At 45.2% G+C, this 25,230-nt stretch overlaps 1 protein-coding gene across 1 annotated transcript; it reads left to right on the top strand.

Annotated features, from left to right (window-relative positions):
• Nucleotides 1–319: 319 nt before the first annotated feature.
• LOC144605200 (protein FAM72A) lies at nucleotides 320–23,560 on the top strand. The gene is made up of 4 exons (XM_078420295.1): nucleotides 320–465; nucleotides 12,326–12,403; nucleotides 19,768–19,892; nucleotides 23,472–23,560. The coding sequence occupies exons 1-4, from the start codon at nucleotides 320–322 to the stop codon at nucleotides 23,558–23,560; spliced, it is 438 nt and encodes a 145-aa protein (XP_078276421.1).
• Nucleotides 23,561–25,230: the final 1,670 nt, after the last annotated feature.

Below are 25,230 nucleotides of genomic sequence, written 5' to 3'. Positions count from 1 at the left end.
GCTTCATGTGAAGTTGAAGGGGAGACAATGTTTGTTAACTTTAATGTAATGCACGGCGAAAGATTCTTGGTAGACATTTGAGGATGGGTTGATGTAAACGGTGCTTAATTACAGGAAATAGTGGTGTGTTTGAAGATTGGCTTTGTGCAGCTACACATAACGTCAATCCTTTCCCGAATGCAATGATATTATGGGTGATCAAGTTTAGGAATTGAAGACTTGCATTTCGCGCTGATTATTCGCAGAGAGAGAGAGAGAGAGAAGCAAATATTGAAAAGGTTTTTGACATTTTCCCATCCATTTCTCCCAACAGACAGAGATGTCAATGCTGACTTTTAAAAACAAACTTGTCACCTTGTTGTGCTGCAAGTTCTGCGACCATATCTTGTGTGCCCGAGGTATGAAGGCAGTCCTGCTGTCCGATGCTGAAGTGGAACTTTACTCCACTGATTTCCCCCCTACAAGGTAAGGATCAGACCGTGACTTTGCTCAGTTTCTGCTGTTGTGCACGCTTTTGGAAGACACAAATTCCCTGCCCCAGGGCGTAATTAAAGCAAATCGCAGATTCGATTTTAAAGGGCAACATGCGAGAGGAAGGAATAGATTATTGTGAATCTAACGGATACAGTTCAAGCTGTGTGGAGAACTGTGTGTAGTATAAAAAACAACATAGACTGGCTAGGCCTAATGGTCTGTTATCTCTGCTCTAAATTCTATGTAATGGCTCCTTCATCTTTTTATGCTTAATAACGTGATCAGCATTGGTTAGGAATTTACAATGTTAACATTTTTAGAGTCCCAGGGTCATACATCACAGAGATCGGCCCATCAGGCCAACCTGTCCATGCCAACGAAGGTGCCAGTCCCACCTGCCTACATTTGGCCCATGTCCTTCAAAACCTTTTCTATCCATTCTCCTGTCCAGATGTATTTTAAATGGTGTTCTAGTACCAGTAGTGTGTCCCTTGTCACCACCACTCTGTGTGACAAAATTGCCCCTTTGGGTTCTGAAAAAAATGTCCCATCTTGTACAGTTTGGAAACAGACCCTATGGTCCAACTTGCCCACACCGACCAACATGTCCCATCTACACTCTTCCTACCTACCCGTGTTTGACCCATATCCCCCTAAACCAGTTCCATCCATGTACCTATCGGAATGTTTTTTAAACATTGGCAATAGTCCCTGCCTCAACTACCTCCTCCGGCAGGTCATTCCATACATCCACCACCCTTTGTGAGAAAAAGTTACCTCTCAGTTTCCTGAAGGAATGGGCAACGTTTCGGGTCGAGACCCTTCTTCAGACTGAATAACTCAGCAGGTCAGGCAGCATCTCAGGAGAGAAGGAATGGGCGACGTTTCGGGTCGAGACCTTTCTTCAGACCCTTCTTAAACCTCTATAAGATCATCTCATCCTCTTGCGCTCCAATTAGGTTGATTCCTAGCCTGCTCAACCTCTCCCTTGTCCAACTTGGTAAATGTATATCCTATCCCTTCGAATACTCTCTAGTAACTTTCCAATTACAGATGTTAAGCTCACTGGCTTGTAGTTCTCAGCCTTTTCCTTGCAGTCCTTCTTGAATAGAGGCACAACATTTGCCTCCCTCCAGTCGCCCGGCCTTTATTTAACGATGACTTGTCAATTTCAGCCGCGCTCCTGCAATGTCCTCTCTAGTTTCCAACAGTGTCCTCGGACATATCTGGTCAGGCCTGGGAGATTTGTCTACCTGCATACGCGTCAGGACTTTCAGCAACTCCTTGACCATAATACTGACTGGGATTCCTGATTAATGGTGGTTTATTGTCACACCTGCAAAATGCAAACGTGCAGTGAAATTATTTTCCTATAATCAGTCCAGTGGAGCATCACCATGCCACTCCAGATTAGCAGTTGTACAGTAATAGTCTACTGAGCCCACATGCTAGGTGCCATGTTTGGCGCCATTTTCCAAGTCCAGTCCACGCTCCAGTTGTCAAGAGTGGTGCCCGATTCAGGCGAGCCCCAGGCTGCTGTAGGGCCTCCAGTCACCGCCTTGCCTTGGTCGTCCAGCAACCAATGTCCCCTCATCACCCGTCCATCTTTGTTCCCTGGGGAGCTTCCCGCAGCTGACCTCGAGAGCGCGGTCGGCCCGACCCTGGTTCCCTCTCCTCCCGACCTCTCTCCTCTCCCATCCCTCTACATTCACCCTATCTGTTCCCCTCTTGATTTTACATTTCATTAGTAATAGTCAGAGAGTGATTTAACACAGAATCAGACCATTGGCCCCACTCCAGTGTGACCAAGTTGCGTAACCGAGCTGGTCCTACACCTGAAGATAGACACAAAACGCTGGAGTAACTCAGCAGGTCAGGCAGCATCTCTGGAGAGAACGAATGGGTGATGTTTCAGGTCGAGACCCTTCTTCAGACTAGTCCTCCACTTGGTCCATGCCTCTGCAAACCATTTCCAACTGTCTTTTAAATGCCACAACTGTACCCACTTCTATTATTCCTTTGACATCCCCAATTAGTCAAATTAGTGGCTGATATAAGCAAGGCTTGCACAAGGGGTGCAGCCCTGTCCAGGTGCAGCCCTGTTGAGGGAAGTGCCCTGTGAGAAAAGTGCAAGTCTTTGGCTGCGAGTCTTCAGCGAGGAGGCTGAGGTGAGGAGGTTACACTTGCTTTTGAGCCTGATTTGTTTTTAGACACTAAAGTAATGGCGGACAAGTTGGTGCAGTGTGTTTCCTACAGAATGTGGGAAGGTAGGGACACCGCTGGAGCTTCTGGGAGCTACACCTGCAAGAACTGTGTCCAGGTGCAGCTCCTGAATGGATGTGTGGCGGAGTTGGAAAAGCAGCTGGATGACCTCAGGGCCATCCGGGAATGCGAGAGTTTCCTGGACAGGACCTACTGTGAGGCTGTCACTCCAAGGGTCCAGGTCGAGCGAAGGTGGGAGACCGTTTCAAAGGGGAGTGAACGTGGACTACAGGAGACCCCGGTGGCTGTGCCTATTGCAAACAGGTACACCCTCTTGAGAGCTGTTGGGGCAGAAGACGCTTCCAGTCCGAGCGCCGGACAGATTGGTGGCTCTAACCCAGGCAAGGAGACTCGACCGGGCAGACCGAAGTCAGGAAGAGCCATAGTAGTGGGTGACTCCATTGTCCGAGGTACGGACAGTAGATTCTGTGGCGACAGGCGGGACTCGAGGATGGTCGGTTGCTTCCCTGGTGCCAGGGTTCAAGACATCATGGGGCGGCTTCAGAACATCCTAGCGAGGGAAGGCGATCGACCGGAAGTAGTTGTGCATGTGGGCACGAACGACGTCGGGAGGAAGAGGAAGGAGATACTGCAACGTGAGTTTAGAGAGTTAGGAAGAAGACTGAGAAGTAGGACGTCGAGGGTGGTTATCTCTGGACTGCTACCTATACCTTGTGCTGGTGAGGGCAGGAACAGAGATATCGGGGATACGAATGTATGGCTGAGGGGCTGGTGCAGGGAGCAGGGGTTTAGATTTCTAGACCACTGGGATCTCTTCTGGGGTAGGGGTGACCTGTACAAAAGGGATGGGTTACACCTTAACAGCAGGGGGACCAACATTCTGGCAGGCAGGTTTGCTAGTGCTACACGTGTGGCTTTAAACTAAGTAGTGGGGGGGAGGGGTTGACAAATTGGGAATATGAAGATGGAGTTAAAGGGGAAGCGAATACAGGAGAAATTGCAAAGGTCTCTCGAATGAATGGGGAGGGAAGTTCTAGATGGGATAAGAGAGTAAGGTCAGGGCTAATTGTGACCGGTGTGAGAGGGGAAGTGAATACCGAAGTTAAAGTGTTGTATTTAAATGCGCAAACTATAAAAAATAAAGTGGATGAGCTTGAGGCTCAGTTAGACATTGGCAAGTATGATGTTGTGGGAATCACAGAGACATGGCTACAAGAGGACCAGGGCTGGGAACTGAATATTCTGGGGTACACAACGTATAGAAAAGACAGACAGGTGGGGAGAGGGGGTGGGGTCGCTCTGTTGGTAAGGAATGATATTCACTCCCTTGCAAGGGGTGACATAGAATCAGGAGATGCAGAATCAGTATGGATAGAAATGAGGAATTGTAAGGGTAAAAAGACCATAATGGGAGTTATCTACAGGTCCCCAAACAGTAGCCTCGACATAGGGTGCAAGTTGAATCAAGAGCTAAAATTGGCATGTCACAAATGTAATGCTACGGTGGTTATGGGAGATTTCAACATGCAGGTAGACTGGGAAAATCAGGTTGGTAATGGACCCCCGGAAAGAGAGTTTGTGGAGTGCCTCTGAGATGGATTCTCAGAACAGCTTGTACTGGAGCCTACCAGGAAGAAGGCAATTCTGGATTTAGTGTTGTGTAATGAACCTGATCTGATAAGGGGACTCGAGGTAAAAGAGCCATTAGGAGGCAGCGATCACAATATGATAGGTTTTACTCTACAAATTGAGAGGGAGAAGGAAAGGGAAGTCAAGGACAGTATAAAAATAAAATAAAAGTATAACATAGCAAAGAAGAGTGGGAACCAGAGGATTGGGACTCTTTTAAAGAACAATAGAAGATAATTAAAAAAGCAATACGGGGAGAAAAGATGAGGAACGAGGGTAAGCTAGCCAAAAATATAAAGGAGGATAGTAAAAGCTTATTTAGGTATGTGAAGTGGAAAAATATAGTCAAGGCAAATGTGGGTCCCTTGAAGACAGAAGCGGGGGTATTTATTATGGGGAACAAGGAAATGGCAGACGAGTTGAACCGGTACTTTGGATCTATCTTCACTAAGGAAGATACAAGCAACCTCCCAGATGTTCTGGTGGCCAGAGATCCTAGGGTGATGGAGGAACTGAAGGAAATCCACATTAGGCAGGAAATGGTGTTGGGTAGACTGATGGGACTGAAGGCTGATAAATCCACTGGGCCTGATGGTCTGCATCCCAGGGTACTTAAGTAGGTGGCTCTTGAAATTGTGGACGCATTGGTGATCATTTTCCAATGTTCCATAGATTCAGGATCAGTTCCTGTGGATTGGAGGGAAGCTAATGTTGTCCCACTTTTTAAGAAGGGAGGGAGAGAGAAAACGGGAAATTTAAACCAGTTAGTCTGACATCAGTGGTGGGGAAGATGCTGGAGTCAATTATAAAAGACGAAATTGCGGAGCATTTGGATAGCAGTAACAGGATCGTTCCGAGTCAGCATGGATTTACAAAGGGGAAATTGTGCTTGACTAATCTTCTGGAATTTTTTGAGGATGTAACTAGGAAAATTGACAGGGGAGAGCCGGTGGATGTGGTGTACCTTAACTTTCAGAAAGCCTTCGACAAGGTCCCACATAGGAGATTAGTGGGCAATATTAGAGCACATGGTATTAAGGGCAGGGTACTGACAAGGATAGGAAATTGGTTGACAGACAGAAAGCAAAGAGTGGGGATAAATGGGTCCCTATCAGAATGGCAGGCAGTAACTAGTGGGGTACCGCAAGGCTCGGTGTTGGGACCGCAGCTATTTACAATATACATTAATGACTTGGATGAAGGGATTAAAAGTACCATTAACAAATTTGCAGATGATACAAAGATGGGTGGTAGTGTGAACTGTGAGGAAGATGCTATGAGGTTGCAGGGTGACTTGGACAGGTTGTGTGAATGGGCGGATGCATGGCAGATGCAGTTTAATGTGGACAAGTGTGAGGTTATCCACTATGGTGGTAAGAATAGGAAGGCAGATTATTATCTGAATGGTGTCAAGTTAGGAAAAGGGGACGTACAATGAGATCTGGGTGTCCTATTGCACCAGTCACTGAAAGGAAGCATGCAGGTACAGCAGGCAGTGAAGAAAGCCAATGGAATGTTGGCCTTCATAACAAGAGGAGTTGAGTATAGGAGCAAAAAGATCCTTCTGCAGTTGTACAGGGCCCTAGTGAGACCGCACCTGGAGTACTGTGTGCAGTTTTGGTCTCCAAATTTGAGGAAGGATATTCTTGCTATTGAGGGCGTGCAGCGTAGGTTTACTAGGTTAATTCCCAGAATGGCGGGACTGTCATATGTTGAAAGACTGGAGCGACTAGGCTTGTATACACTGGAATTTAGAAGGATGAGAGGGGATCTTATCGAAAGGTATAAGATTATTAAGGGGTTGGACATTTTAGAGGCAGGAAACATGTTCCCAATGTTGGGGGAGTCCAGAACCAGGGTCCACAGTTTAAGAATAAGGGGTAGGCCATTTAGAACGGAGATGAGGAAAAACCTTTTCAGTCAGAGAGTTGTAAATCTGTGGAATTCTCTGTCTCAGATGGCAGTGGAGGCCAATTCTCTGAATGCATTCAAGAGAGAGCTAGATAGAGCTCTTAAGGATAGCGGAGTCAGGGGGTATGGGGAGAAGGCAGGAATAAGGTGCTGATTGAGAATGATCAGCCATGATCACATTGAATGGTGGTGCTGGCTCGAAGGGCCGAATGGACTTCTCCTGCACCTATTGTCTATTGTCTATTGACAGCTTGTTCCTCATATGCACCACATTATGTGTGAAAACGTTGCCCCTCAGGTTCCTTTAAAATCTTTCCTCTCTCACATTAAACCGATGCATTCTAGTTTTAGATTTCCCTAGCCTGAGAAAAAGACAGTGGTTATTCACCTTTGACTATGTGCTAAGTGTTCCTCTGGCTGGGCAGTAAGACACTCAGAACAAGAATAAGTGTTAGGGGAGTTAAGAGCCATAACTCTCCTCATCCAGCATCAGAATGGAACTAAATGCTTTGGATGGCTTGACATTTCTTAAGCATACCCAAGAGTGTTTAATTCTCGGATGTACTGACAAAGGAACAATTAAATTCCTACTTGTCACATCTCAACATGTCTGTAAATGCAATTCACACAGACAAATATAATAATTTTAAAAATCAATAAATTAATAATTGTAATAGTCGTGCAAAAAGCACAAGCAATAAGACCCAGTTCAGAGAAGTTCATCGTAGCTGAGGTGAATGTTGTGCAGTGTTTAATAGCCTGATGGTTGCTGGGAAGAAGGTATTCTTGAACCTGGTAGTCATGGTTTTCAGGCTCCTGTTCCTTCTGCCGGATGATAGAACCTAACCTACAAAGTAACCGGGGAAGATAGAAAATTGTTGATTTTAAGTTGCAAAGCAGGTGGGAGAGGGTGGGATAGATGGGATAGACAATAGACAATAGGTGCAGGAGTAGGCCATTCAGCCCTTCGAGCCAGCACCGCCATTCAATGCGATCATGGCTGATCACTCTCAATCAGTACCCCGTTCCTGCCTTCTCCCCATACCCCCTCACTCCGCTATCCTTAAGAGCTCTATCCAGCTCTCTCTTGAAAGCATCCAACGAACTGGCCTCCACTGCCTTCTGAGGCAGAGAATTCCACACCTTCACCACCCTCTGACTGAAAAAGTTCTTCCTCATCTCCGTTCTAAATGGCCTACCCCTTATTCTCAAACTGTGGCCCCTTGTTCTGGACTCCCTCAACACTGGGAACATGTTATCTGCCTCTAATGTGTCCAATCCCCTAATTATCTTATATGTTTCAATAAGATCCCCCCTCATCCTTCTAAATTCCAGTGTATACAAGCCCAATCGCTCCAGCCTTTCAACATACGACAGTCCCGCCATTCCGGGAATTAACCTAGTGAACCTACGCTGCACGCCCTCCATAGCAAGAACATCCTTCCTCAAATTTGGAGACCAAAACTGCACACAGTACTCCAGGTGCGGTCTCACCAGGGCCCGGTACAACTGTAGAAGGACCTCTTTGCTCCTATACTCAACTCCTCTTGTTACGAAGGCCAACATTCCATTGGCTTTCTTCACTGCCTGCTGAACCTGCATGCTTCCTTTCATTGACTGATGCACTAGGACACCCAGATCTCGTTGAACTCCCCCTCCTCCTAACTTGACACCATTCAGATAATAATCTGCCTTTCTATTCTTACTTCCAAAGTGAATAACCTCACACTTATCTACATTAAACTGCATCTGCCATGTATCCGCCCACTCACACAACCTGTCCAAGTCACCCTGCAGCCTTATTGCATCTTCCTCACAATTCACACTACCCCCCAACTTAGTATTATCTGCAAATTTGCTAATGGTACTTTTAATCCCTTCGTCTAAGTCATTAATGTATATCGTAAATAGCTGGGGTCCCAGCACCGAACCTTGCGGTACCCCACTGGTCACTGCCTGCCATTCCGAAAGGGACCCATTTATCCCCACTCTTTGCTTTCTGTCTGTCAACCAATTTTCTATCCATGTCAGTACCCTACCCCCAATACCATGTGCCCTAATTTTGCCCACTAATCTCCTATGTGGGACCTTGTCGAAGGCTTTCTGAAAGTCGAGGTACACCACATCCACTGACTCTCCCTTGTCAATTTTCCTAGTTACATCCTCAAAAAATTCCAGTAGATTTGTCAAGCATGATTTCCCCTTCGTAAATCCATGCTGACTCGGAATGATCCCGTTACTGCTATCCAAATGCTCAGCAATTTCGTCTTTTATAATTGACTCCAGCATCTTCCCCACCACTGATGTCAGACTAACTGGTCTATAATTACCCGTTTTCTCTCTCCCTCCTTTCTTAAAAAGTGGGATAACATTTGCTATCCTCCAATCCACAGGAACTGATCCTGAATCTATAGAACATTGAAAAATGATCTCCAATGCTTCCACTATTTCTAGAGCCACCTCCTTAAGTACTCTGGGATGCAGACCATCAGGCCCTGGGGATTTATCAGCCTTCAGTCCCATCAGTCTACCCAAAACCATTTCCTGCCTAATGTGGATTTCCTTCAGTTCCTCCATCACCCTAGGTTCTCCGGCCCCTAGAACATTTGGGAGATTGTGTGTATCTTCCTCAGTGAAGACAGATCCAAAGTAACGGTTTAACTCGTCTGCCATTTCTTTGTTCCCCATAATAAATTCCCCTGCTTCTGTCTTCAAGGGACCCACATTTGCCTTGACTATTTTTTTCCTCTTCACGTACCTAAAAAAACTTTTGCTATCCTCCTTTATATTATTGGCTAGTTTACCCTCGTACCTCATCTTTTCTCCCCGTATTGCTTTTTTAGTTAACTTTTGTTGCTCTTTAAAAGAGTCCCAATCCTCTGTCTTCCCACTCTTCTTTGCTATGTTATACTTCCTCTCCTTAATTTTTATGCTGTCCCTGACTTCCCTTGTCAGCCACAGGTGTCTCTTACTCCCCTTAGAGTCTTTCCACCTCTTTGGAATAAATTGATCCTGCAACCTCTGCATTATTCCCAGGAATACCTGCCATTGCTGTTCTACCGTCTTCCCTGCTAGGGCCTCCTTCCAATCAATTTTGGCCAGCTCCCGCCTCATGCCTCTGTAATCCCCTTTGCTATACTGTAATACCGACACTTCCGATTTTCCCTTCTGCCTTTCCCTTTGCAGAGTAAAACTTATCATGTTGTGATCACTGCCTCCTAATGGCTCTTTTACCTCTAGTCCCCTTATCAGATCAGGATCATTACACAACACTAAATCCAGAATTGCCTTCGCCCTGGTAGGCTCCAGTACAATGGGGATAATGGGGACATCTGTGACAGGTTAAGGCAAAAGTTGCCCTAGGAATACATTGTAGAAGTCCTCTGGTCAATGGATTTGTGGGAGCAGATCGAGAGTTGTAATGCATAGTGTTGTGATCTGCACACCGCCGAACATGGCTCGCATATCAGGCTGAGATCATGAAGTAAAACTAAAACTGACCAATATCACCGATGGATATCTTGCTGCAGAACTAGCCCATTCTGATAGGTATAGAGAAGATGAGCTACCTGAATGTGTAACATTCAATAATGAACCCAGAGGCTGCAATGTCCCCGTGTGGAAGATGAGGTGCTGGTTCCTTTGGTTTGCTTTTGACCTCGTCACAACAGTTCAGTGAACAACTTGTGGTTGAACTCCACTCCCCTTTCCCAGCCCATAGGTATAGCTATGGGAACTTGCATGGGCTTGAGCTACATCCATCTTTTTGTGGGTATGTGGAACAGCTTTTGCTTCAGTCCTATGTGGGCTTTTCCTTGCAGGTCTTTCTAGGGTATGTCGAGGACTACGTAAATGCTGTTTCCTGCAGATCTGAACTCTTTTCCATCCTATTTTCATCTTAACATGATCCATCTCTGCCCTTTCTAGATCTCTCTGCCTCCAGCTCAGAACATAAACAATATTTTCACTGACCATTTCTGCTGTATCTCATCCATCTAGGATATTGGTTCATTTTCTACCTCCATTAGGACAGCCATGGCCTTGGAATTCAAAACATTTTATTGTTTTTTGTTTGTTTTATCATCTTCTTGCTGTTCCCATTAACCCATTGACCAAAGGACCTTTACAACCTGTCCCCGTGAGAACTTTAGCCTCAACCCTATTTACCTATTTACATTGTCATTTGATTGTCATATTTTATTTATATTGTCATTAATATAACATTGTCCTATTTATCCCTCCCATCCCACCTCTGCAACGTCAAACTAACTTGTTCCTTTCTCTTTCCTACTTCTGAAAAAGGTTCCTAAACGCAAAACATTAAGTCTATTTATTTTTTCAGACAAATTTCCTGACCTGCTGAGTTTCCAGCATTTTCTATTTTATCAAAATATTGAGGTGCAGAATTAAAACGTCATGAGTTTGTACTATTACTAAAATGCAAATGACTTCCATGTTTTTCTGTTCTCCTCACTGGGTGTGCTTCTATTTACACCTGCAAACCCAGGGCTACTATCCAAACCCTCTACTCTTTATACTTGCTTCACAGTGAGTGTCCACCTATTGTCGACCCACCAGGAGATATTGTTGGTTGCTAATTGGGAATCCCAGGAACGGTATAAAAGACCACCGGCCCAGCACAAATTGGAGGAACTGCTCCTCATATTTCGCTTGGGTAGCTTACACCCCAGCGGTATGAACATTGCCTTCTCCAACTTCAAGTAACCCTTACTTTCCCCCTCTCTCCATCCCTCCCCCTTCCTAGTTCTCCAATCAGTCTAACTGCCCCCTTGATTACATTTTGTCTCTATACGCCTCATTTAATGTGGATAAATGTGAGGTTATCCACTTTGGTGGCAAGAACAGGAAGGCAGATTATTATCTGAATGCTGTCATGTTAGGGAGAGGGGAAGTTTCTTGTACATCAGGGTGTCCTTGTACATCAGTCACTGAAAGTAAGCATGCAGGTACAGCAGGCAATAAAGAAAGCTGATGGCATGTTGGCCTTCGTAACACAAGGAGTTGAGTATAGGAGCAAAGAGGTCCTTCTGCAGTTGTACAGGGCCCTGGTGAGACCACACCTGGAATATTGTGTACAGTTTTGGTCTCCTAATTTGAGGAAGGACATTCTTGCTATTGAGGGAGTGCAGCGTAGGTTCACGAGGTTAATCCCCGGGATGGCGGGACTGTCATATGTTGAAAGAATGGAGCGACTGGGCTAGTTTACACTGGAATTTAGAAGGATGAGAGGGGATCTTATTGAAACATATAAGATTATTAAGGGATTGGACACGCTAGAGGCAGGAAACATGTTCCTGATGTTGGGGGAGTCCTGAACCAGGGGCCATAGTTTAAAAATAAGGGGTGGGCCATTTAGAACGGAGTTGAGGAAAAACTTTTTCACCCAGAGAGTTGTGAATCTGTGGAATTCTCTGCCTCAGAAGACAGTGGAGGCCGATTCTCTGGATGCTTTCAGGAGAGAGTTAGATAGTGATAGCAGAGTCAAGGGATATGGGGAGAAGGCAGGAACGGGGTACTGATTGTGGATGATCACCCATGATCACAGTGAATGGTGGTGCTGGCTCAAAGGGCCGAATGGCCTACTCCTGCACCTATTGTCTATTATCACCTTCTCCTAGCTAACAATCCCCTTTGATGTCTCGTTCTCACACTTCCTTATCTCTGTGTCTCCCTCTCCCCTGACTGTCAGGCTGAAGAAGGGTTTCGACCCGAAATGTCACCCATTCCTCCTACCTAAAGGTGATGCCTGTTCCGCTGACCTACTCCGGCATTTTGTGTCTATCACCGGTACTATTATCCTGCGTGAGACAATTTAAATTATTCCCAGCAGATATCCCTAGTGTTGATCTAGTTGTTATTCTGCTGTGAATACTGGTAGAATGGACTGGGGGCGTGGTGGGCATGCCCCACTGACTGACGCAGATTGCAGCTATGGACTGGGGGCGTGGTGGGCATGCCCCACTGACTGACGCAGATTGCAGCTATGGACTAGGGGCGTGGTGGGCATGCCCCACTGACTGACGCAGATTGCTGCTGTTACCTTATGCTGACTTCTTCTAAATTATAGGGCTGTGGACTTTGTTGGGAATTGCTACTCCACAGAAAGCTGCAAGTGTAAAATAAAGGATATTGCATGTTTAAAATGGTAAGTCTGTTTTTATCTGTAATTTCAAATCTCAAATGAATCGCACTGGAGGAATAAAATGTCTGGATTCTGATTTTGCCACACGACAAGAGTAACTAAATTGCCTAATCTTCAACTGAAGTCACAGTAATTCTACCAGATTTATTAAGGCAGGTAAATATAAGAGAATGCTATCAGGATCCTGAAGGAGTTTGTAGATACACCATGGATACAGGGCCTACACACCACTGTCCTCGCCAACCTGCACAATGGTTCTATGTTCCCCCACTTACGCATCCTACACACTAGGGGCAGTTTACAGAAGCCAATTGTCCTGTGCATCTATGAGATGTGGGAGGAAACTGCAGCACCTGCAGAAAACACACTTGGTCACGGAGAGAACGTACAAACTCCGTCCATACAGCACACATGGTCTCTGATGCAGTGAGGCAACAACTCTACCCCTGTGCTGATATTTCAGGCTGTTCCAATATTTCAATTAGGTCATAGCTGGTCCACATTTAAACTATTTATTCACAAAATGCTGGAGTAACTCAGCAGGTCAGGCAGCATCTCGGGAGAGAAGGAATGGGTGACGTTTCGGGTCGAGACCCTTCTTCAGACTGATGCGAAGGGTCTCGACCCGAAACGTCACCCATTCCTTCTCTCCCGAGATGCTGCCTGACCTGCTGAGTTACTCCAGCATTTTGTGAATAAATCGATTTGTACCAGCATCTGCAGTTATTTTCTTATACCACATTTAAACTATCTAGTTTTCTCTGTTCCATTACCCCTAATCCCCTAACGTAAGAGAGATCTGCTCATTTGTCTTTTACTTTCATTAGAAAAATTTAGGTGTCAACTTACTCGATGCTTTTGATCTTTTGATCTCAGTCAGAAGACCAAAGAACCACCCTTACCGCACACTTGAGGAAATAAATTTTCACATGCATTCTTAAAATATAAAAAAATCTTCATTTTGTCCATTGAATCTATGCTGACTTTTCAAATAATCCCATGAATCCCAGCCCCCCCCCTTACTTCCCTGTAACCTGTCCACTCCCACATGCTCATTCATTCTCCCACCTGCACCAAAGATCTGATCCAATCATGTTCATATTAGACCAAGAAAGCATACTAACGCCTGCCTCTACTTCCTCAGAAGGCAATGGAAATTCAGAATGTCTTCAATGACTCTTACCAAATTCTCCAGATGACGATAGAAAGCATTCTATCTGGGTGCTTCCCATTTTGGTTTGGCAGCTATTCTGCCCATGACTGCTGAGTTGTGAATGCAGCCCAGTTCATCACACAAACCATCCCCCCCCTCCTCATTGATTCCACCTATACTTCACCCTGCATCAGGAAAGCAGCCAGCATAACCACGGACCACTTACGTCTTTCCTTTATCTTTTTCTTTTTCCTTTCTTTCCCCCTCTCCCACGTGGCAAAATTTATAAAACCTTGAAAGCACGCACCACCAGATTCAAGAACAATCTCTCCCCCACTCTTGACTTCCCCATCACTCTTCAATCGAACTCTCATCCACTAGGCATCTTCCAATCTTCCTTGTAGCAGTCCTTGCACTTTTTTTAAACTGCACTTTCTCTGAAACTGTAACATTATGTTCTGCATTCTTTATTCATATACATCTATGGTATAACTGCACAGGATAACATGCAAAATAAAGTTTTCCACTGTACATCCATGCACGTGACAATAATAAACCAATATATCAATCTTGGTAGACAATTAACTTTCCGACCCGTACATCTTTAGGAAGTGTGGGAACCAGAAAACTCTGAGGTAGTCCAGTAGTCCAGTTTGTTACAGGAAGAATGTGCAGATTCCATACAAATACTGAAAACCTGAATGGAAGCCTGCTGGAATATAGAGATATGGTGCGGAAACAGGTCCTTCAGCCCATCGAGTCTGCGGCAACCATCAAACCTTATTACACTAGCACACGCTACACATTAGGGCCAATTTACAATATTTACCAAAGCCAATTAACCTACAAACCTGTACATCTTTGGAGTGTGGGAGGAAACCGGAGCACCTGGTGAGAACCTACAAACTCTGTACAGGCAGCACCTGGGGAGAATGTACAAATTCCCCACGCAGTCAGCACCCGTAGTCAGGATCGAACCCAAGTCTCTGGCGCTGTAAAGCAGCAACGCCACCACTGCCCATTGCACTGCATTGAATTTCATACAACCACTTGGATAGACATAAGGCATGCTGAAAGAATCCAAAGTATTTCATTGCCATATATATCAGAAATGATATTCTTGCTATTGAGGGCGTGCAGCGTAGGTTTACTAGGTTAATTCCCGGAATGGCGGGGCTGTCATATGTTGAAAGACTGGAGCGGCTAGGCTTGTATACACTGGAATTTAGAAGGATGAGAGGAGATCTTATCGAAACGTATAAGATTATTAAGGGGTTGGACACGTTAGAGGCAGGAAACATGTTCCCAATGTTGGGGGAGTCCAGAACAAGGGGCCACAGTTTAAGAATAAGGGGTAGGCCATTTAGAACTGAGATGAGGAAAAACCTTTTCAGTCAGAGAGTTGTGAATCTGTGGAATTCTCTGCCTCAGAAGGCATTGGAGGCCAATTCTCTGAATGCATTCAAGAGAGAGCTGGATACAGCTCTTAAGGATAGCGGAGTCAGGGGGTATGGGGAGAAGGCAGGAACGGGGTACTGATTGAGAATGATCAGCCATGATCACATTGAATGGCGATGCTGGCTCGAAGGGCCGAATGGCCTACTCCTGCACCCTTTGTCCATTGATAAGGTGTGGAAGCAGGTCCTTTGGCCCAACTTGCCCACGTATCCACTAGTCTCACCTGCCTGCCACATATCCGCCAGTCTCACCTGCCTGCGTTTAGCCCATACCTTTCTAAATCTATCCTATCCACGTACCTGTCCAAATGTCCTTTACGCATTGTGATAGTACCTGCCTTAACAACATCCTCTAGTAGCTCATTCCACAAACCAGCCACCCTTTGTGTAAAAAAAAAAAGTTTCCACCCTGGTTCTTTTGAGATTTTCTGCCCCACACCTTAAACCTATGTCCTCTGGTTCTTCATTTCCTTGCATGATCTTATGTTCCTCTATAAGATCACCCCTCATCCTCCTGCGCTCCAAGGATTAAAGTCCTAGCCTGCCCAACCTCCCCAATAGCTCAGGCCTTCGAGTTCTGGCAACATCCTCATTAATATTCCCTGCACCCTTTCCAGCTTAACAACATCTTTCCAATTACAAGGTGACCAAAACTGAACATAATACTCCAATGTCCTGACCAATGTCTTGTATAACTGTTACACAACATTTCAACTATACTCAATATTCTGACTGATGAGAGCCTTCTTGACCAGCCGATCTACCTGTGAGGCCACTTTCAAAGAACCATGTACCTGTGCTCCTAGTTCCCTCACCTCAACAACCCTCCCCAGAACCCTGCCATTCACTGTGTAGGTCATGCCCTGGTTAAACATCACAAAATACAACACCTCGCCTTTATTTGTATTAAACTCCATTAACCGTTCCTCAGCCCACCTGGCCAATCAATCAAGATCCTGGTGCAATTTTGTGGTAACCATCTTCACTATCTAAAATACTTCCCACTTTAGATTCATCGGCAAACTTACTAATCGTTCCTTGTACTTTCTCATCCACATCATTGATATAAATGACAATAAGGGCCCCAGCACCAAACTCTGAGGCACACCACTAGTCACAGGCCTCCAGTCCGAAGACCAACCTTCTACCATCATCCTCTGCTTCCTTCCAGCTTACTTGCTGTTTGGTACTGGCTATCCTCCACTATACATTTTTCATGTGTACTGGCAGACTATTCAACTATGGTAATAACCAAGTAATAACTTTCATTCATTCTTCTGCGTACACACAATGGTGACAGAAGGTTAAAATGTACAGGATTCATGATGACTTGGTTCAGAACTGGCTTAATGTGTAAGAAGGAACTGCAGATGCTGGTTTAAACCAAAGATAGACACAAAAAGCTGAAGAAGGGTCTTGACCCGAAACATCACCCACTCCTTCTTTCCAGAGATGCTGCCTGTCCCACTGAGTTACTCCAGCTTTTTGTGTCTATCTTCAGAACTGGCTTAAGACAGAGGGTTGTGGTCAAATGTAGATATTCTTGCTGGAGATCTTTGACCAGTGGAATTCTGCAGGGATCTGTAAAGGCACTTCTGCTCTTTGTGATATAAATGACCTGACGTAAATGTTGAAGGGTGGGTGACTAAGTTTGCTGGTGACACCTTTATTGGTGGAGTTTCAGTTAGTGAGGAATGCCAACAGATGAGGCATCAGAATATAGATCAGCTGCAGAAATACGCTGATAAATGGCAACTGGAGTTCATAAAGCCTCATAGAGTCTGTACGTTCTCCCTGTGACCTCGTGGGTTTCCTACAGGTGTTCTGGTTTCCTCCCCATTCCAAAGACATGCAGGTTTGTAGGTTAATTGACTTCTGTAAATTGCCCCTAGTGTACAGGATGCAAAAGCAGGCTAAGAGCACTAATGGGTGATCGATGGGCAGCATGGACTTGATGGTCCAAAGGGCCTGCTTCCAGCTTGAACTCTAAAGTAAACTAAAAAACCAAGTAACACGGGCAGCGGTAAAGTTGTTGCCTTACAGCACTTGCAACGTCAGAGACCCGTATTCAAGCCTGACTACGGGTGCTGTCTGTACGGAGTTTGTACGTTCTCCCCATGACCGCGTGGGTTTTCTCCGAGATCATCCGTTTCTTCCCACACTCCAAAGATGTACAGGTTTGTAGGTTAATTGACTTTCTATAAATGCAAATTGTCCCTAGTGTATGTAGGATAGTGTTAATGTGGCTGGTCGGCGTGGATCCGGTGGGCCGAAGGGCCTGTTTCCACGCTGTGGCTCTAAACTAAACTGAACTCAACTAAACTGAACTAAGTGACAATAAAATAAATGTAGATGCAGGTTTATGCCAAAAAACCACGGGTTTCTCTGCCTTAAAAATATCCATTAACTTGGCCTCCACAGCCTTCTGTGGTAAAGAATTCCACAGATTCACCACCCTCTGACTAAAGAAATTGCTCCTCATCTCCTTCCTAAAGAAACATCCAATTATTTTAAGGCTATGATCCCTGATCCTAGACTCTCCCACTAGTGGAAACATGCTCTCCACATCCACTCTATCCAGGCCTTTCACTATTCGATAAGTTTCAATTAGGTCCCCCATCATCCTTCTAAACTCCAGCGAGTACAGGCCCAGTGTCGTCAAATGCTCATCATATGAGAACACACGCATTACTGGGATCATTCTTGTAAACCTCCTCTGGACCTTCTCCATAGCCAGCACATCCTTCCTCAGATAAGGGGCCCAAAACTGCTCACAATACCCCAAATTGTCCAATATTCCAAATTCCCTTTATAACGATGAAGTCCATGTTGGGGCGCTATCCTTCATCGTCAGTGAGCATGTGAGGAGACACTGACAACCTCAGGCATGTCCGACCAGCTTCGTCCTTGTCTCAAAGGAGGAGCACGACGAACTCAGGCAGTTCACACTTGGCTCAAGAGGAGGTGCTGGCAGTTTCAGGCTCATCCTGGCAGCTCAGCTTTGGGCTTCAAGGAGGTGGCTCTGCGATCTCAGCCTTATCCCTGCAGTTCACCCTTGATTCAGGAGGAGGTCTCAGGCTTAACCTGGCGGCTCTGTCTTTGCCTCTGTGTGTGGGCGCAGTTCCTTGTTGTCTGTGGGCATGTAAAAGACAATGGTCTCAGGCGTGCCCCCACTGCTCAGTCTTGGCCTCAATGGAGGCTCTGGCCGTCTAGGGCTTCTATCTGCAGCTCAGTCTTGTCCACAAAACAGCAGCGCTGGCGGTCTCGGGCTTGTCCCAGTGTCTCAGCCAGCGGTGGCACAGCAGTAGAGTTGCTACCTTAGAGCGCAAGAGACCCGGGTTCGATTCGGAATATGGCTGCTGTCTATTACAAGGTTTGTACGTTCTCCCTGTGACCACATGGGTTTTCTCCGGTGCTTCAGTTTCCTCCCACATCCCAAAGACATACAGGTTTGTAGGTCAGATATAAGAAAATAACTGCAGATGCTGGTACAAATCGATTTATTCACAAAATGCTGGAGTTACTCAGCAAGTCGGGCAGCATCTCGGGAGAGAAGGAATGGGTGACGTTTCGGGTCGAGACCCTTCTTCAGACTGATGAAGAAGGTTTGTAAGTCAATTGGCTTCTGCCAATTATAATTGTCCCCAGTGTGTAGGATAGTGTTAGTGTATGGGGTGATTGCTGGATGGTGTGGAATCAGTGGGTTGAAGGGCCTGTTTCCAGCAGATGCGGTGGAGACAGAAGAATAGAGAGTAGGGGATAGCTATTCAACTATGCATAATGGCACAAATTGGTCTTATTCTCTTAGCAGGCTGAGCAATCAGGCATAACTTGATAGTGAATGATATCTTGTTTAACTGTATGGAGTTCTTTGCAAAGTTAAGGACTATTTCATTTCCTTGTGATTTAGTTTTGTTTAGACATACAACATGGAAATAGGCCTTTCGGCCCACTGGGTCCATGCTGACCATTGATTAACCATTCACACCAGAACTGTTATCCCACTTGCCATACATATTGGAGGTAATTTACAGAGGGCAATTAACTTACACACCTGCATGTCTTTGGGATGTGGGAGGAAACCGGAGCACACAGGTAGAGCGTGCAAACTCCACACAGACAGCACTCAAGGTCAGGATTGAATTTGAGTCTCTGCCGCTGCTTTTGTGCAGTGGTTCCACTGTAATAGTTTAGTTCAGAGATACAGCATAGAAACATGCCCCCCCGACCCATGGAAACCATGCCAACCAACAATCGCCCGTACACTAGTTCCATCCTGCACACTAAGGACAATTTACAAAGGACAATTAACTTACAAACCTTCACATCTTTGGAATGTGGGAGGAAACCGGAGCAAATGGAGGAAACCCACGCAGTCACAGGGAGAACGCACTAACGGTATGGACAGCACCCGAGGTCAGAATGGAATTGAGGTCTCTGGTGCTGTTGGGCAGCAGCTCCATCACTGCACCACGGTGCCACCTTAATTTAACATTATACAACCCTATGAGGTTATAAATGAAGGCAAAGATCCCTGAGCATTTAAAAATATCTAGTTTTCCTTAGTGTGTGCTTTAATATTCTCATTATGTATTCTGCTTCCAGTATGTAATGAATAGATGCTCAGCATTGATTTTCAGTTTGTTGCTGACAAGAAGTTCATGATGCAGCTTTCTGTAAATGGACATTATTGCAGTATCTTTTGCAACATCATTGAAACAGATCTTGCATGGTCAACATGCTCTTCTTACTTTCAGTGGCAATGCCGTTGGCTACCATGTGGTCGTCCCATGCAAGTCTTGTTTGCTTTCCTGTAACAATGGGCATTTCTGGATGTTTCACAGCCAGGTGATCTATGCTGTCAATAGACTGGATTCTTCTGGTAAGCACATTGTCAAACTAAAGTGTGGAAAACTGCAGAATAGCACCTCTATTGTCCAGGCAGCTCGTGCTGTACCTGTGCAGGGAGATGACAGCCTAATTATTATTTATCAAAATGTGGAATATTATTTTGTCTGTCACCACGACTTTAAATATTATTGCATTTCAGAGATTTAAATGTTTGCACACTGTATTGTTACCTGCTCCCCTGGTTATCTTGACAAGCCATTTGCTTTAGCAATGATTGCTTCCACTGACATCGCATTACATTTCTGAGACTGTCACGAACGTTTATCTTTGTGGTTATTTATAGTAATGTAAAAGTGTGACAGTATCACAACATCTCAGAAGTTTGTAATTCTTTTTCTGAGTAATGGACTTCTGGCCAGCCATGAACAGTTCCCACTTTCAGGATTTCCAAGGAGAAATAAGCTGCTTACTGCTGGGGTGACTCCTTGGAGTTTATTTTATTTTATTGGTTGGTTTATTGCTGGTGGAGAGCATAGAATAAATCACTTGGCAAAAATGATTAATGAACGGGGAACCAAGTGTAAAACCTGTCAAATATCAAAGGTTCAAAGGTCTGTTTATTGTCACGTGTGCCAATTAAGGTACAGTGAAACTCGAATTACTATACAGCCATACTAAACAAAATGCAACAAGATACATAACTACATAATAGTTAACAGAAATATCCACCACAGCGGATTCCCCATGTTCCTCACTGTGACGGAAGGCAATAGAGTCCAAACTTCTTCCTCTTTTACTCTCGGGGCAGTCGAACCATCCGCAGCCGGTGGTCGAAGCTCCCGCGTCAGGGCGATCGAAGCTCCCGCGTCAGGGCGATCGAAGCTCCCGCATCAGGGCGATCGAAGCTCCTGCGTCAGGGCGATCGAAGCTCCCGTGTCGGGGCGATCGAAGCTCCTGCGTCGGGGCGATCGAAGCTCCCGTGTCGGGGCGATCGAAGCTCCCGCGTCGGGGCGATCGAAGCTCCTGCGTCAGGGCGGTCGAAGCTCCCGCAGCCGGTGATCGAAGCTCCCGCGTCAGGGCGATCGAAGCTCCCGCGTCAGGGCGATCGAAGCTCCCGCGTCGGGGCGATCGAAGCTCCTGCGTCAGGGCGGTCGAAGCTCCCGCAGCCGGTGATCGAAGCTCCCGCGTCAGGGCGATCGAAGCTCCCGCGTCGGGGCGATCGAAGCTCCCGCGTCGGGGCGATCGAAGCTCCTGCGGCTTGGAGCTCCCGAAGTCGGTCCCTAACCTGGGACCATGAGCTCCACGTTGTTAAAGTCCTCAGGCTCCCGCAGTTGGAGCTCCAGTCTGCAGTTTGTTCTCTTGGTGTTTTGAGCAGGGAGAGCCGGGGCACTATAATTGATAGCAACGTTTATGGGCGCAAAAACAATTAATAATAATTCCCAATTCTCGATGGTGGAAGGTAATTAGCCTTGGTTATAATGCCTTCCACTGTCATCTTGTCTTCCAATACACAATGTTCCTGGATACCCAGTTGTCTGCCATTACTGGTGAAATGATATCCCTGAGATAGACACAAATAGCTGGCGTAACTCAGCGTGTCAAACAGCATCTCCGGAGAAAAGGAAGAGGTGACCTTTTGGGCTGAGACCCTTCTTTAGACAGAAGACATTTAGCGACCCGAAACGTCTCCTATTCCTTTTCTCCATACATGCTGTCTGACCCGCGTAGTTACTCCAGCTTTTTGCGTCTATCTTCAGTTTAAACCAGCATCTGTAGTGCCTTCCTGCAAGTGATATCCTTGTATGACACGACATCTTTAGTCCAGGCTGGAGTGTAGCATGGGTTTTAAAGCTCAACAGTTTCCATGTGCAGTTAAGGCATTCAATAAGGAGATAAGAGGCAAAGTTGTGAATGGAACTCAGTGGAGCAGAGAGAATAATATTTTATTTGATCCATTGAAAGCCATAAATGTACTACCTGTAAAAACACAAGTAAAGCTTTTCTCAATTTGCAGGTGATTGAATGGGAACATCCAGTTTGTTTGGAGCAAATGGAAATGGAATGATCCTGCAAATGTTTCAATAGCATTTCATTGAAATCTGGACATAATCCAGATATTTACAATGTTGCAACATTTGGATCTTGGATACCATTTCCACTTATTTTAATCACCATTTCGCAAAGTTTCAGCTCCATCTGTAAACTGCTTATTAGTCCAAAATTCCCAAATTTGAATATTTTAATTGAACGTTAATATAAAAAGTGCACAGGAGAAGGAAGGAATTGCAGATGCTGGTTTATACTGAAGATAGACACCAAATACAGGAGTAACTCAGTGAGACAGGCAGCATCTCTGGAGAGAAGGAATGGGTGACGTTTCAGACCGGAACCCTTCTTCAGTTGGATTTAACTTCTTGATTTTGAAGTAGTGAATGTATCATGGGGTGAAGGGGTTGGGGGGGTGGGGACAACTACAACTATAGAGGCATGATGGCTGAAGGACAACAGAATGCACGAGAATCACAGGAAGAACACTGAATGTGAGTAGTGCGTCCGATGGAGATTTGCGTCCGGCTGTGGTACGGGTGTGAAATACAGAATTAAAATATATATAATAATAGTGTAGATAGACACAAAGCACTGGAGTAACACAACAGGTCAGGCAGCATCTGTAGAGAAAAAGGATGTGTGGTGTTTAGGGTCAGGACCCTCCTTCAGGCTGAAAGTAAAGGGGAGGGAACTGGAGGTATGAAAAGGCCAGAATGACCAAGGAAGGGTGGAACCCACAATGGCCCATTGTTGGCTGTGGAAAAGGTGATAACGAGAGGACTGAAAGATGCGAACAGTGGAACTAGTAGGGCAACTAGGGTGGAGGAGGGTGGAGAGAGGGATGCAAGAGTTACCTGAAATTAGAGAAAGTTCATACCCTGAGCTGCCCAAGTGAAATATGAGGTGCTGTTCCTCCAATTTGCTTGTGGTCTCACTCTGACAGTGGAAGAGGCCCAGGCCAGAAAGGCCATCATGGGAATGGGAAGGAGAGTTAAAATGTTTGGAAACCGGAAGATTGTGTAGGCGAAGGCAGATTGAGCGTTCAGCGAAATGATCGCCCATCCTGCGCTTAGTCTCACCGATATATTGGAGCCCACATTGAGAACAGCGGATACAGCAGCTGAGGATGGATTCAAGATTCAAGATTCAAGATAGCTTTATTTGTCATCCAAAAAACACGTTTTTTGGACGAAATTCAGTCACCCACAGTCCAACAATAAAAGCATTAAAATAGGCAGATTTTAGAAATAGGAAGTGCAGGTGAACCTCTGCCTCACCTGGAAGAACTGACGGGGATCCTGGACGGAGTCGAGGGAGGAGGTACAGGGACAGGTGTTGCATCTCCTGCGGTTGCAGGGGAAGGTACCTGGGGATGGAGGTGATTTGAGTGGGAAGGGACGAGTCGACCAGGGAGTTGCGGAGGGGGCGGTCTCTGTGGAAAGCAGATAAGGGTGGAGATAGGAAGATGTGACTAGTGGTGAGGTCACTTTTATCTTGATGTATAAAATACTGAAGGGAAAATTAAATGTAACTACTAACAGTGCAACTCATTTAATTTCAGGTGTTGATTTTCTTCTGTGGGGGAACTTACCAGATACAGAGGATGATGAGGATGAATACAATCTATCTGAAGAGGAATTTATCAGATAACGAACTGAGAAGTCAAGACATTTCAATTTTGGTGCTTTCCAAACATTTTGTAGAAGGTACTTTTGACGTTACTTCAAAGTTCCTAAGGGCTTTGAATCCACCGTGGTGGGTAGCTGCAGAACGTGGACCAGTGTGAGCTTGTTTGAAGTCCTCTTCACCAGGAAAAGATGTGCAATGTGCATAGACCGACGAATAACAAACGTGCACCAAGCCTGTTTGCTAAGTTGGACTTTCGCAAATTTGTTAGCAGAAAGCAAGCTTAGAACTTTGCTATTGATAGAAGGTTAGCTTTGGTTGGACTTACCACTGGACAAGAACATGAATGGCAATTGGCGCTTCTCCAATTTCAATTTCAATGATTTTATGCAATCTAATATAACAGCTTTTAAAAAAATATTCTATTTGCACTGAGAAAACATCTGAGATGGAGAATTGATTTTCATAGGGATTTATTTATTTCATAGGGATTTATTTATTTCATAGGGATTTATTTATTTTGAGAGCAGCTTCTTCAGAGATAACTTTATCAGATTCATCATGAAATTCGTAATTGTTTGCCACTAATTCAAGAGTTATGCTGTGACAAACAAAGGACTCCATTGTAAAAATGTGCTCCATGACACATGGACAGTGCTGAATTTTCTCATCGTACTTTCAATGGAAGAAGCAATGTAAACCTGCAAAATCATGGATTCATGATTAAATAATATGTTTGGACAATTTGAAATGTTGCATAATCTTGTCCATCCAGATTGCACCCCAAACCTGTTTCAGCTACTTGCATTATGATTTCTGGCTTTTAAAGTCATTCTAGGCACCGTGCCCAATAGTGTGAAGAATATATAAAAACTGTAAGTATTCGGCAGATCAGACAACATCTGGGTAGAGAAAAGCAGTGTTAATATTTCGTTGCATCACATCTATTTTATAATAGACTAGACCAAGTGGACCCATTGGGCCCAAACCTCTCCTGCATTGGTGCAGCACCCTCTCCTCCCCCCCACCCCCCCCTTCCACCTCCCCCCTCCGCCCTCCCCTTCCCCCCCTCCCCTCCCCTCCCCTCCCCTTCCCTCCCCCTTCCCCTCTCCCCTTCCCCTTCCCCCCACTCCATCCCCCTCAACCCCCCTTATTCCCCCCCCTCTCTCCAACCCCCTCCCTCCCTTTCTCCCCCCTCCCTCCCTAGGAGATAGATTTAAACTTTAAAATGTGAATAACTTTCAGGACAGTTCGTTTGTTTGTTTTTATGTCTTGACTGTTTTTGTAAAGCGTCTTTGAGCATTTGGAAAAGCGCTATAAAAAATAAATGTTTATTATTATTATTATTATTATTATTATAACTTTAATTTATAACTCCGATTTCAATGAGACTTCTTCCATTAGCACCAAAGGGACGACGGTGAGTAAGGTGGGCCTAAAATTGTCGCGCTATCGTGTACCGTTTTGGCTGCAGTTCAGGAACAAACAAACAAACAAACAAGAGTTTTAGTATATAGATTATAAAATTGCATATTATTACAATTGATATATTATTACATCCAATAATCTATTTTATAATAGAATATAAATTGCTGATCAACACAGGTAGGACCATAACAACAGCATTTAACTGATGTGCACTGGAGATGCAATAGAAATGTATTTTCTATTCTCAAACCTGGTACTCTGGCATG

This window comes from Rhinoraja longicauda, chromosome 24 (genome assembly GCF_053455715.1).
Source record: "Rhinoraja longicauda isolate Sanriku21f chromosome 24, sRhiLon1.1, whole genome shotgun sequence".
Classification (NCBI taxonomy): Eukaryota; Metazoa; Chordata; class Chondrichthyes; order Rajiformes; family Arhynchobatidae; genus Rhinoraja; species Rhinoraja longicauda.
Note: the sequence above shows the minus strand (reverse complement) of the source record. Positions and strands in the feature narration are given on the sequence as shown.